General features: G+C 43.1%; 1 protein-coding gene across 1 annotated transcript in view; it reads right to left on the bottom strand.

The window, feature by feature from the left end:
- The window catches only part of LOC142012924 (uncharacterized), a 63,324-nt gene extending 51,758 nt beyond the window's left edge, over window positions 1-11,566 (bottom strand). Inside the window, exon 1 of the mRNA XM_074993972.1 lies at window positions 11,463-11,566. Within this exon, the coding sequence (XP_074850073.1) occupies window positions 11,463-11,566 (104 nt within the window). The remainder of the gene's footprint in view (window positions 1-11,462) is intronic.
- Between the last annotated feature and the right edge of the window lie 1,824 nt (window positions 11,567-13,390).

Genomic DNA, 13,390 nt, shown 5'->3' with positions numbered 1-13,390 from the left:
CCATAGGGAGCAACTCCTGGGGCCTTGCAGGTGCATCTAGTATGTCTGCAGCACAGGAGAAATATATTGCTTTCTTGGTGTCTTCAGATAAAGTTCTGGTGAAGCCAGGTCACCATGCACTAATGTCCCCCAGGATAGAAGTTTTCTGCATTGCACTGGTAGGAACATTTGAGTAACAAGTCTAGAATGATTTTTATTAACATTTTATTTCATAATGAAGCAGGGTGGGAGTTTTGGCTAAGAGCACTTAATATGACTGACCAAGAGGATACTGACAAAGACAATGTCCAATATAGCTGGTATCTCAAAGCCTCTCGTGGGAGTCAAGAGGTATGAAGCTGCACAGAAAAAGTGATTAGAACAGCTGCTCTTACTAATATAATAGTGTACCCCCGAGGAATTAGGAAGACCTTGGGGGAAATGATTCAGGGCAATATCCAATTGGGCTTCAGCCAGGCAGCATGCCTGTGAGATAGCTCTCACATTGGATTCACGTGATGCTTGAGGTAGCAGTGAAAGAGAAGCTAAATAACATTCAGGAAGATGGTCTAAATGAACAATCGTTATCATCTTGTGCATCCCCAGTTGAAACCATGGAAAATTCCCAGAAGGACTTGGGGATACCTGTTGACTAGAGTGAACATAACTTACAGACAGGTCTACACAGCTACCATCTGCTTCTCCATATTGCAGATATGTTGGATAAAATGTCATTAGCAAAAAAGCTGGACACTCCAGACAGCTACTGATCCATAGGAGAGCAGTTTGGTGTGGGCAAGGCCACTGTCGGGGCTGTCGTCATGGAGGTAAGGGCACGCCGGGGGTGACGGGGGACCCCGGGGGAGGGCCAGGCACACCCTGCACACTCCTCATGGGTGCTCATGTCCTCCCCCTGCAGGTGGTTGGCACACTGAATGCTCTGCTGCTCCACAGGCTCATGAGGCCCGGGGACCTGGATGCGGCCATCGTGGGGTTTCCCAGCACGGGGTTCCCTAACTGCTTTGGGGAACTGGACGGGACCCACATCCCCATCCATGCCCTGGAGCATAGAGGAGGACGCTTCCTGAACAGGAAGGGCTACCAGTCGGTGATCCTCCAGGCCATGGTGGACAGCTGGGGTCGGTTCCTGGACATGTATGTTGGCTGGCCTGGCAGCACCCACGACAACCGGCTTTTTAGAAACTCGGTCCTGTGCTGCTGGCTGGAGGTGGGGACTTACATCCCCCAGAGGGAGATCCCTCTGGGGGACACCACTGTGCCCCTCTGCCTCATGGCAGATGCAGCCTACCCACTCCAGCCCTGGCTCATGCGCCCCTACATGGGTCACCTCAGCGCCCGCCAGGAGCGGTTCAACAACCTACGCCAGTTGGTTGAGCGGACTTTTGGCCGCCTCAAAGGCTGCTGGAGGTGCCTCCTCACCCTCCTGGATGTGGGGCTCCCCAACATCCCCCAGGTTGTTGGCAGATGCTGCGCACTCCACAACCTGGTGGAGAGCAAGGGGGAGGCATTCATGCAGGGCTGTGCTGTGGAGGCTGGCATGGCCTACCCCAGCCAGCCGCCACCCCGAGCCACCAAGCTGACCACGAGGGGATCCAGGTCCGGGAGGCCCTGTGGACCCATTTTGACCAGGCTGCGGGGTGAATGCTGGTGGGGCCAGCTTGGTGGGCCACGCATCGTCCCCTCCCCCACTGTCCACAACACACTACACTGCCCCCACACCCACACTATGCAACCTGAGAGCACACGACACACGTTTGTTTTGTTTTAAATAAATCAAGCATTCTTGAAACAACAAAAACTATGAACTTTCTAAACGTGAATGGGGAACTATGTACATTGGGGTGGGGGAGGACAGCTACTAAAGGTGGGTGGGACAAGGCAACTATTTACAATAATGGGGGGGACTATGTACAAAGGGGAGGCCTGGGTGGCCCAGTCCTTGGCCCCCTTTCCCCCTACTATCCAGCACCTGGCTTGTGATCCATGTCTAGGCTGGAGGCCCCGTCAAGGCTGGGTGGGGGCTGGGAGGACTGTAAGGTATGGCCAGGCTGGCCCCTGAGCCCCGTGGTCCTCCTCCTCGGCAGGCTCCAGGGCAGGTGGAGGGTGGCTGGGTGGGATGGTGGCTGCAGCGGTGGGGTGTGTGTGTGTGTGTGTGCCATCTGCTTGGCGATGCACTCAAATGTCCTCATGAAGGACCCCCAAGTCTCCTGGTCATGTCCCTTGCCCCTGCCCCTTAACCCAGGGGTGTGCACGTGGGCTACTTACCTGATGGTCCGCTCCCACGGTTGGGGGACACCCAGTGGGCAGACGCTCTACTGGATCTGCAGGACGGGAGGTCAGTCAGGATCCCCCCATTGCTGGAGCCCGCCTCCTCCTCCTCCGCTGTCCTGGGGTGGGATCCTCTGGGGCCCCTGGGGTGCAGGGCTGGTCTCTGGGCCAGACTCTGGCTCTGGGGCCTGCTGGGGCTCATCGGGCGAGGTATCAAGGGTGGCCGGGCGGGGGGAAGAGGTGTACCAGGGGCCCAGGATCTCCCTGAGCCCCCTGTAAAAGGGGCAAGCAGTGTGGGCGGCCCCAGACCAGCTGGCTGTGTCCTGGGCCCGGGAGTAACCCTGCCACAGCTCCTTGACCTTACTCCTGACATGGTCAGGAATGCGGATAGGATGATCCTGGCCAGCCAGGCCCTTGGCCAGCTGGGCAAACATGTCTGCATTCCACCACTTGCTCCCCATTACCTGGAGCACTCCTCCTCACCCCAAAGCCCCAGCAGGTCCCTGATCTCGGCGTCCAACAAGGAGGGGCCCCGCTGCCTCTTCCTCCCCTGACTGGATGTCTGGGAACCCTGGGTCCCCTTGGGGGGAGCCCTGGGGGTGCTGGCTGGCTGCCATGGGTGCTGGGTGGGGGATCGGAGCGTCTGGAGGGCATGCAGGCTATGCACATGTCTGTGCTGCTGCCTTCATGCTCTCAGCTTCCCGCCACAGGAAATCAGGAGGTGTGGAGCTTTAAGGGGCTGTTGCACGCATTGACCATAAGCCCAGGGGCTGGGCAGAGTGTCTCTCAACCCCTCAGCTGATGGCTGCCATGGAAGACTCCGCTATTTTGAGGTAGCAGGATGAGGATCGTCTATACATGCCCTACTTCGACATTGGGCGTCCAAGTTGGGCGCTATTCCCATCTTCTGAAGGGGGTAGCAATTTTGACATCTTGCCATCTGACATCGATTTCAACTTCAAAATAGTGCCCAGCATGTGTAGACACACGGGGTGCTATTTCAAAGTTGGGACAGCTATTTCGAAATAGCCGGCTAGTGTAGACATGGTTATACAGATTTACTGAGAGAAAGGGGAGGGTACACATGGATTCCCAGGCTTAGAAAAGACCACTTTGATCACCTAGTCTGACTTCCTGAAAAACTTCCCTGAAATAATTTCTTCTTGAATTAGACCCTCTCTTTTAGAAATACATCCAATCTTGAATTAAAAATTCACAGTGATGGAGAATCCACCACAACCCATGATAAAGTGTTCCCAGTGCTTTATTAGCTTCACACTTAAAATATATGCCTTAGTTCCTGTCTGAGTTTGTTTAGCTTCAACTTTCACCACTGGATCATGTTATACCTTTGTCTGTTAGATTGAAGAGCCCATTCTTAAATAATTGTTTCCAGTGTAGATGCTTACAGAGTGCAATCAAGTCACTTGTTAACCTTTCCTTTGTTGACCTAAGTACATTGATCTCCTGAGTCCATCAATGTAAACATGTTCAACCAATCTTTTAATCATTCCCATAGCTCTCCTCTGAACCCTCTTCAGTTTAGCAACATCCTTCTTGCACTGCTGATACCAGAATGCCAAAGTGCTCCAGCAGAAGTTGCACTAGCACCAAATACAGAAGTAAAATATCCTCTTGATTAAATTATTTAATGGTTTACAGCCAATAAGTGAAATCTATGGGACCGATACTAGAAAGACACCATCTCAGTGATAATTCTCCGTTTACAAATATATGCTGAGACCTATCTGTTAGCTAGTTTTTAATAAACTTAATGTGTGGCATGTTAATTTTGTATGATTTTATTTTTTTTAGTCAAAATGTGGGGTACCAAGTCAGATGCCATACCGAAGTCTGAATACAATACAGAAGCACTACTATATTTACCAACTGCATTTATAATCTCATAAAAATCAAGTTAGTTATATAGGCTTTGTTTGACATAACCTCATGTTACTTAGTATTAAATATAACATTTTTGTCTTTATTAAAGTATTCCTATTTAAGTGTTCCATTACTTTGCCTGAGGTCAGTGTTAGACTGATTGACATCTGATCATCCCATCATTATCATTTGCGATATTGGCACAACATTTCATCTCTTTCAATCTTTTTGAACTTCTTTGATGTTTTGAGAGTTATTGAAAATCAATATTAATTGTCCAGTTGGCTCCTTATCCAGCTCTTTTAAAACACTTGGATACAAGTTATCTGGATGTGTTGATTTAAAAATGCCCGACTTGAGTAGCTGCTGTTTAGCGTTTTCCTCACTTTCTATTTAAATGGAAAAAATTGTCAGTATATCGTCAGAATCTCACTGCACTCTAATCTGCAAGAGACAGTTGACCCACACAGACAGGCCTAACTTGGAACACATATACCCTGTACATGTTGACAGTATAGAGCTAGCAATGAGTGATGTCATTGTGACTGTGTACTGGACACTGGCAGGCAGAGCAACAGAGCAACCTGAGCGGTTGGCAGACTTCCTGGATTCCTAGGAGCTACAATGATGATAAAACTTTTGTTACTGTTTTCAAATGTTCATTAAAGTAATGGTCCAATAGTGGAGACGCTGTCTGCACCAATCAACAGATAATAGCTTGGTATTTATTGTCTTGCCTTGATACTAACCTGTTGGTGCGTTATTGCGCGGTGCTGGTAATGGGGAAGTTAAGACCCACCTGTGTGGGCTGGAGTTGTGACTTTCACTGCCCCAGTAAATCCTTTGTGATTTCTGTGAGAGAGTATTACAATATAACTCGCTGGATACAGATTGCTCACAGAAAGAGCATTGCTTACTGGCAGGTATGACTACGTGTGCTAAGATAGTGGGCTCAGTGAAGTCATGTTGTTATGTACGTCACTGCATATGGCTTCCTGGATCAGCTGCTCTCGACACCCAGGCTGTTTGTTTTCTTTTCCACTGATCAGGTGATCTGACAGACTTGCTGGGCCCTTGGGCAAGGTGGTGGTGGGGCCCAGCCTCCACACTCCCAGAAGGGGTGGTGCTGAGGTAGCTGGCTCTCAGCAGTGCCTGGACTGCACCGTGCTGCCTCCCCATCAGGGCCATCCAGAGTGTGCTGCCTGGGGCTTTGCCTCACACCACCTGGCGTTCTGGCAGCAATTTAAAGGGCACAGGTCTCCAGCTATCAGTGTCACAGTAGCAGCAGCACTTGCTGGGAGCCTCAGGCCCCTTTGAATTGCTGGGCCCCAATTGTCCTCCTTCCCCGTGGCTAGGCCTGGGACTGATTTAATGTAGTTACCACTCTTCCAAATTGTTGGGTTGTTCAAATCCATGACAATCCTGGTAAATTCATAGATAAGCAGTAGATTGAAAAGGTCACTAGAAATTGCATATGACACAAGGGAATTGAATAAATGCACCTCTCAGCAAGTTCAATGGGCTCCCCAGTGCTATTTCTACCTCTAAATGCTCTACTTGAAACGCCACTAAATTATCCATCCCTGGTTATGCCTCCTGTACTAGGCAGTTAACTGATGTTTCTCCTTAAAAGCAGATCCTGAATTCTATAGCAAATGGCACCTAAATTATGTGGCACTGCGTTGTGTCAGGATACCCATTCTGTGGCTGTTTGTGATTTTGAATGCATTAATTACAAAAAAACCTGAATAGTATAATCACTATATTTTTTAATAATAAAAATAATATGTAGCCCTTTCACAGCTTATTTGATAGCAGTTGCTTAGTAATTTGGTGTTAGTTGGATATTAAATTTATTTAGTTCATTTGATTTCAAAGAATATTTGATTACATCAAATTTATTTTAGTCTTCCCTTGTTCTTTACCTATCCCACAAATTTTTGTACTGACAACACATAACTGAAATGAATTTTTATAGGAGGGATGGCTAGGTTTTTGCAGCTGGTGAGAAGACAGATTTTGCAGCAAAATTCTGAATCAATGGGGTAGATTCTATATTATATGCCACAGCTGCAGGATACACGGGGTCCTGCCTGTAATAACATTTCAGCACATAAAATGCTGCCCTGTGAAGCTCCCATTAAATGACAACGTATATAAAAGCTGCACTCAGTCTCTCTCTGAGAACCCTCTTGTGCGCATTTTCCCTCTCAAATGTCAATGTGGCCAAAATGAAATGTGTCTATCTGAAAAAGAAAAACTCAGCGATGACTCATCTTTGTTAGGGCTGCAGCTGTAGAACCTGAAAGGCTTTGTAATCTTGGAGGAACAGCTCAGCAGGTTCAGTTCTTGTGTGTGGAGGAGGTGGGTGTAGGTAAAGGTTATCTCTTCTCTTGTAGTTTTCAATAGTGAAATGGGTTCCCTTTTTCCTGTAGGCAAGAAATTTGTAGGGGAGCTAGTGATTAAAAATATTTATAAAGAGCAGAATGTGACATATGTGTGATAAGTACTTCCAGAACAATTTAGGGAAGACCAAATCAAGTTAATATCTCCCATCTGTGTGATATGATGTGTGATTAGAAAGTGGTTGGTTTGGTTATTGATCCCTGGAAAGGCGTGCATTGTGTTCCAGTTAGTAGGACTAAAGCAGATCAACCCAGAGAGTGCAGTAGGGTTTAAAAAAATCAAGCCCCAAGAGGGAGAAGCTTCAGTTCTTCTTGTTTAACTATGCAATAACTTTATTAACATGAATGGGGTTAGCTTTATGCTAATGTAAATCTGGCTCTCTGGGTTCAGATGACAATCAAATCCATAAACAATTTCCTGCAATGTCACCATTGTCGCTCTGCTGCAAATGAAGGTAACTTCTTATGTAATTAGACTACAGGGAACTTATGAGAGCTATGCTGGCACTGCATGGAATGAAATGAAAGCTTGGAACAGGCTGCCTGGATGTCACTGTGGGCTGGTGGTGGGGGCTTCTCGGGTTAGACTGGAGGAGCTGCTGCTGCCGCCAGCCATTTTCTGTCACTGAGGTAAATAGCTATTCAGTGTTGAATCTGGAGTAACATGAAGAAGGTCTAAAGCTAGATTCCTTTTTCCTTCAACTGCTGAGCAGACAGGCCGGCTTTCTGGATTTTTCAGTGAGGGAGAGGACTTTAGGTTTAATTGTAATGTATGTCTCCCCAGTGGATGCCTTTGTGAAGCTGCTTTGGCAGAAAGTAGCCCAGCAGCTTACTGGTAGCACAGAGAATGGAACTAAGGGTTCACTCAGTCCAGTTCCCTGCCCACTGCATCATTCTGCCTCTTCTATAGTTCCTTTGGGACCTCACGTAATCTTGTTCATTCATTAGAATTACACAACTTCAGAGTGTAGTTCAGCAAATATTTTTCGTATTCTTTAACAGTGTATTCTCTGTGTGACAGATATTATTATCTAATCCTGATAAGCAGGCAGAATAACATACATAGTGTATTTGTCCCTGAGGAACAAAAATCTCATGGACAACTTATTCACTGTAACTGTTTTATTATCCTGGTCAAAACATGTTTATTTGTACTGTCCAAGGAATTGCCTCTGACATGAGTTGTGTATGTTTTCCTTCACTTGGGCATCAAAGGTCTGATTTCTTTATACTCTGTGAAGTAACTTATGCTGGTGAAAACTGAGTATAAAACACTTCCTAAAGTAGTTTACTCCAGGTTTTGGCTAGATTGCATGACTACACAGGGCAGTGGAGAATAAGGTCAAAGGGCTACCCTTTTCTCTTTATTGAACATGAGAGCTGTTGTGAAATGAGACTTCCTCTAAACAGATTTACAAAGGAAGAGATTTCAAAATCAGACAAATTCAAATGAGAAGTTGGGCATAATTTTAACAGTGAGGGTGTATCTGTGTGAGAACAAGCTACCAGAGGGAGTGATGAATTCTCCATCTCTTGATGGTTTTTAGGCCAAGACAGGACACCTCTCTGGAAGACAGGCTTTTATTAAATGCAAGTCATTTGACTCAATGAAGAGCTAACTGAGCAAAAAATTTTGTCACGTATTATCAGGTGGGTCAGGCTAGCTGATCACATGGCTCTTTTGGGGGTTTAGAAGCTATAAATTTATGGCATGAAGGGAAGTGAGATGCCCAATATTCACTAAAACTCTTTGCCCCTTTGGAAATCCCTCCCGAGAGGAAACTGTTACTTCTCTTGAGCAGCAGTTCTGAAAGTTGCTCAGTATCCTCATCCCCATTTTACAGATAGGATGGGAACTAACAGACAGAGGTGAAATAACTAGCCGAGGTGGCCAGAGCCAAGAATAGACCCATTGGTGTCCTGAAATCTAGTCTGGGGGCTCTTTTCTAGGTCAAACTGTCTCCTGTGGGAGTCTGCATCCACTCAGAGGGCAGTGTCATTCATGAATATCTTTAACATTTTGTAATAATAATTCCTATTAAGGCATGATTGGGTTTCCTATAGTTTATTTACTGTTCTGTGACTCTACATTCTCACCGTCAGCAGCAATACATAATTATATTACAGAAGTAGTAGTGAGTAACAACAGCTCTAGTATAAAATTGTGCAACTCCTGTTTGTTTTTTTAAGCAGTTTGGTGTCTAAATAATTATTCTTCTTTGATAAACAATTTATTTTTTAAAATGAAATTCATATGAGATCTACAAGTAAGCGTACATATAGTTAAGATTCTCTACCTAATGCAGTGCATCTGTGTGCTATATTACATGTACCTAGTACTTCAGATAGTTCAGAAAGGTACAAAAATCCAGTTCCAATTTGTCGTCTGTCCCCCATCTTGCAGGGATGGACCCTTCTATTCCTGGGAGCTACTTGGAGAATTTCTTATATAAAACATTTCAACTGAGATAGTCACAGGTATGCTGCGTCTGGGTTGCCATGCTAACAGAAAGAGACTCTAGCTAACACTGTGAATGGCTGGCTAAATACAAAAGAAGCTTCCCTTCCCTTGGTATTCACACCTCCAGATCAACTGCTGGTAGTGAGCCTCACCCTTGCTGACTGAGCTAACCTTGTTATCTGCACCCTTGCTCTAGCTTATTTATACCTGGCCCTGCAGTTTTCCAAGACCAGCATCTGATGAAGTGAGTCTGTGCTCACGAAAGCTCATGCTCAAAACTTTTCTTTTAGTCTATAAGGTGCCACAGGACCCTTCGTTACTGTGAATGAATAATTTTAAAATAGCTTAATTGCAGGGCAATTTGTGTACCCTGAGAGCAACAGTCTGAATTACAAGCTGAGCTGCCACAGTGGGCTTCAATTGCTGCAGGACAGTCAATGGATAGAGATTTTAAAACACAGCTGTAACTTCCATGATCTTGTGAAGGATATGAGGGCGTCTTTATTGATGCTTGCAAGGAGCCCAAATGTGACCTTGATAGTGTTGTTCCTATGTTGCTTGTGAATATCCATTGCCTGCACTGGTGCATACAAATCCAACAGCAGATTTTGTGAGCTATATCTCTTTGTAAACCTGCATATCTCAGAGTACCGAGTTGTCTGTCATGTCATATTTAGACCTTACCCTGTCAATCTAAGAGTCTGCGTAATTGACCCCTCTGTGAATCCATGGGCTTGATTCCATATTTATTTTAACAAGGCGGTAGAGAAAGTGATTTCTAAAATGTTAACATGTCAGCATTTTGGATGTATCACCATAAAAGCAAAACTTCTATGTTCTGCTATAATCCTCTAAAAAGATTAGGCCATAATTCACCAACCTAAACAGTTGCTTTATAAGTCTGAAGAGAAGCAAATGTTTCCACAAGCACCACATTTAGTGCTGAATCACATATGCCACATTGCTAGAGTCCCTTGGCATTATTGATCATCAAGACCCTTAAAGGAAAAGATGACATCTTTTGTCTGCATCTGGAAGTAGGGGTTTTGTATAAATAGTAGCTGGAGGCAGAGTAGCATATAATGACAACAACATGACAAGCTCTCAGCATTCAAGCATGAACATTGTCTGTAAACAAAGTGAGGAAAGAAAGCATTTGCTCAGTGACGTTAAAATTTAGGGAATCTTTCCAATCTAAGGATATAGGAAAGCAGTTCTCTTATTCCATGTATTTGGTTTGACATGATTAGATTTGTATCAGTACATGTAGGTAAACATCGCTTTCACCATACACAGCCAACCAGACAAAAATATTTCCATCAATAATAATCAAAATTTACATGCTGGCAAAGTTAGAAAAATGTTACTTGAGAACTTTTGGGCTTAACTTGTATATTTTAATATATGTTTATAATTTGTGTTTGAATGGTTAAAAACCTTTAACATTGTGAAGCTCAGTTTCTCTTACTGCCATTTAATAATTATTGCCTCCTTAATAGTTGCCCGGAACAGTAAAATTTTAATAGATTAAAAATGGAAAATAAATGCTTAAAATCCATGACTTTGTGCCACTGTGAAAATTTAATTTGATTAAAAACAAAAAAGCATAAAAAGAAATATTGCTAGATGTCAAAATTATACAAAAATGAATTCTGCCAAGGCTACATATATTACTTAGATTTTTGTTGGTCTATTATAATTGTTTACATGTTACTCAGTTATTGCAAAGATGTTTTCTCCAGCATGGTTTATTTGTAAATTTGGGATTGGTTTTTGTTTTGGATTGCTTTTAAAATGATCTCACTTTCCATTCTAACATCTGTATTTACATAGTTCAGTCCCGTACTTCAATGCAGAACTGTCAGTATTGTTTTATGCAGAAAAGAGGAATTTTCCAAAGTCAGAGGCGACATATCTGTCAGACCACAAAACAAAAACAAAAACAACCCCCTCCCAAACTTGCATAAAAAGTCCATTCAGTATTCACTGAGTTAAAATGTGCTATGCCCTTTATTCTCAAAACACAGCCTCATAAATATCAAAGCTATATAAGTATCAGTGTTTCCATCTAAACCAGTATGCCTGTGACATAAAGGGCAGAAACCTCATAGCTAGTTAATCAATGTCTCACAACAAACATATGGCCCTTTTACTTTCTCTGGTGTACATTGCCCTGAATATATGTATAAATGTTACTGCAAGTATAAAGGTACAAAAACGCATAGATAAGTAAGAAGCACTTCTTCAGGTATATTAATTATCCCCTTTTATTTTATTTTATTTTGTAAATTACACTTCTGTCTCTAAGTCTGTTAAACCTTTCACATATTATGTGGTAATAGAATATCAGATGCTGACATAGTAACATCTAAAAAGGAGACATACATTTAATTCAGATTCAGTACTAAATAAAAATTAATTGTTTCATACGCCACATAACTCACCCATCTTGGGGATGATGCATCAGTGCCACTTTACTTTTATCAAACTCTTCCACATCAGAGTCCTCATTCAAGAGCACATATTTCTCATGCTTGCCTGCCTCCATTTTAATTGAAGTGTAAAACCTCAAACTAATACCAGGGTGAATCTCTGCTGCTTTATTCCTACCCTGCTTACAAATATCCCTTTGTAAACTCTGCTACTGTAAAGTTCAGTAACAACTTCAGGGCAGATGAGATCTTTGTATGAGCTTTCAAATCTGAAAGGTGATCCTGCTTTGTAACTCCAAGAATTCTTCTGTTACCTCCACTTGTCTTCTGCTAGCTCCTCCTCTCACTTTCACAACAAGTTATGCTCCCAAGTTCCAGTCTCAGAACACCAAAATACAGAGATGAAATCAAGTTAGTTTGCAAGAAGTGGGGAAAAGATTAAAAAAAAAAAACAAAGAAAAGTGTGCGTGGGGGGGGGACGGGGACGGGGACGGGGACGGGGACGACAAACACCTTATCTCTGGTTTTTTACTTTCTTCCTTTTTTCAACAAGAAAAGTGAGAAAAGGTTTTATTAAAAATAAGAGAAATTTTCTCTCCTTTTACTTTTTGCCCCCCCTTTTCAGAATAAAAAAGGTATAACTATTTAAGAGGGGAAAGGGAATAAATAAGACAAAACATTTTAAGCCAAAACTTTTTAGTTTAATTTTGAACTCTTTTCTTCATCACATATCTAACTAATTTTAATGCAATAAAATATCTATAAAATAGGCTTTTTGAAGAAAAAATTCCAAATTCTCATCTCCCAGTGCCGCCCTGGGTTGTCTTGCCTCTGTGCTACCACTAATTACCATAAAATATGAGTGACCTATGGAAGTCATGGGAGTTTTCCTGTAACTATTGACTTGAAAGAAGATTTTGACCTTCATTCTTAAAGCACCACATCTTTATTTTCCTTTTTTTTTTCTCAGAAAATAACATTTTCCTTGATTCTTGCACTCTCATTTGTGTTGAAAGATAACTACTGACAAGAAAAAGTATTACCTGGCAGGGGATAGGATGACACGATTAGGCCCCTTGTGTTTGCTGTCTTTGAGAGATAAAGAACATGAGCAAATTCATAAGAAGACATCTACAGAATAAACCTCATCCTCTAAATACATGCCAGGTATGCACTGAGTTTGCCACTGAGGAGTAACCTATTAGCACTTGGAGAATACCTTAGTCTATTTACTGAAACCAACTGAACTTAATGGTCCCATAAATTGGTGTTGCTGTCTCAATGGCTCTGTTAGGGGCTGTCTTACTGAATAAATATGTTATCAAGTCCAAATATGTCTTTGTGTATGGATGTAATGTTTTGATTTTTTATTTACTTTACAGGATGGCCTACTTACCAAAAAGTTGTTAGGAGAAAAAAAAATCAAAAAACAAAAAACCAGCAGTTTGATTTCTCCCCATGCTGTTATTAAATACTTGTGCCTAGTGGTATGTCTATACTACCAAGTTTTTTTGACAAAACGTATGTTGACACCCAAAAGTGAACAAAAATCACATTATACTAGTTACTATCACTTTGGTTGAAATTAGTGGTTATTCACATTACACACGGGGCAGATCATGCTCATGTCCAGTTATCCACGGACAGAGAGGACCTTATTCATGAAGATCTCTCCTCCTATGTAGGAGAATGGCCAAATGATTCTGAAGCATCACGTCACACTCCCTGTCTTTGCAGATCCATAAAAAAGTCATCCATTGGAATTGGTATCAGTGCAGGAGACGAGGGCAGGAGGTGCAGAGCTGTGGGTTCCGTGGTGCTCAGGGCCTTCCCCTTTGCCTTGTGGAAATTTCCTAGAAAAGGTTATGCAGCCCCAGGATATAATCATCATTGTATGGAATCATACTTTACGTTTAAATACTACTATTTTTTGTCGCTAA

Source organism: Carettochelys insculpta, chromosome 4, assembly GCF_033958435.1.
Source record: "Carettochelys insculpta isolate YL-2023 chromosome 4, ASM3395843v1, whole genome shotgun sequence".
Lineage (NCBI taxonomy): Eukaryota > Metazoa > Chordata > Testudines > Carettochelyidae > Carettochelys > Carettochelys insculpta.
This window is presented reverse-complemented; position numbering and strand designations above follow the sequence as displayed.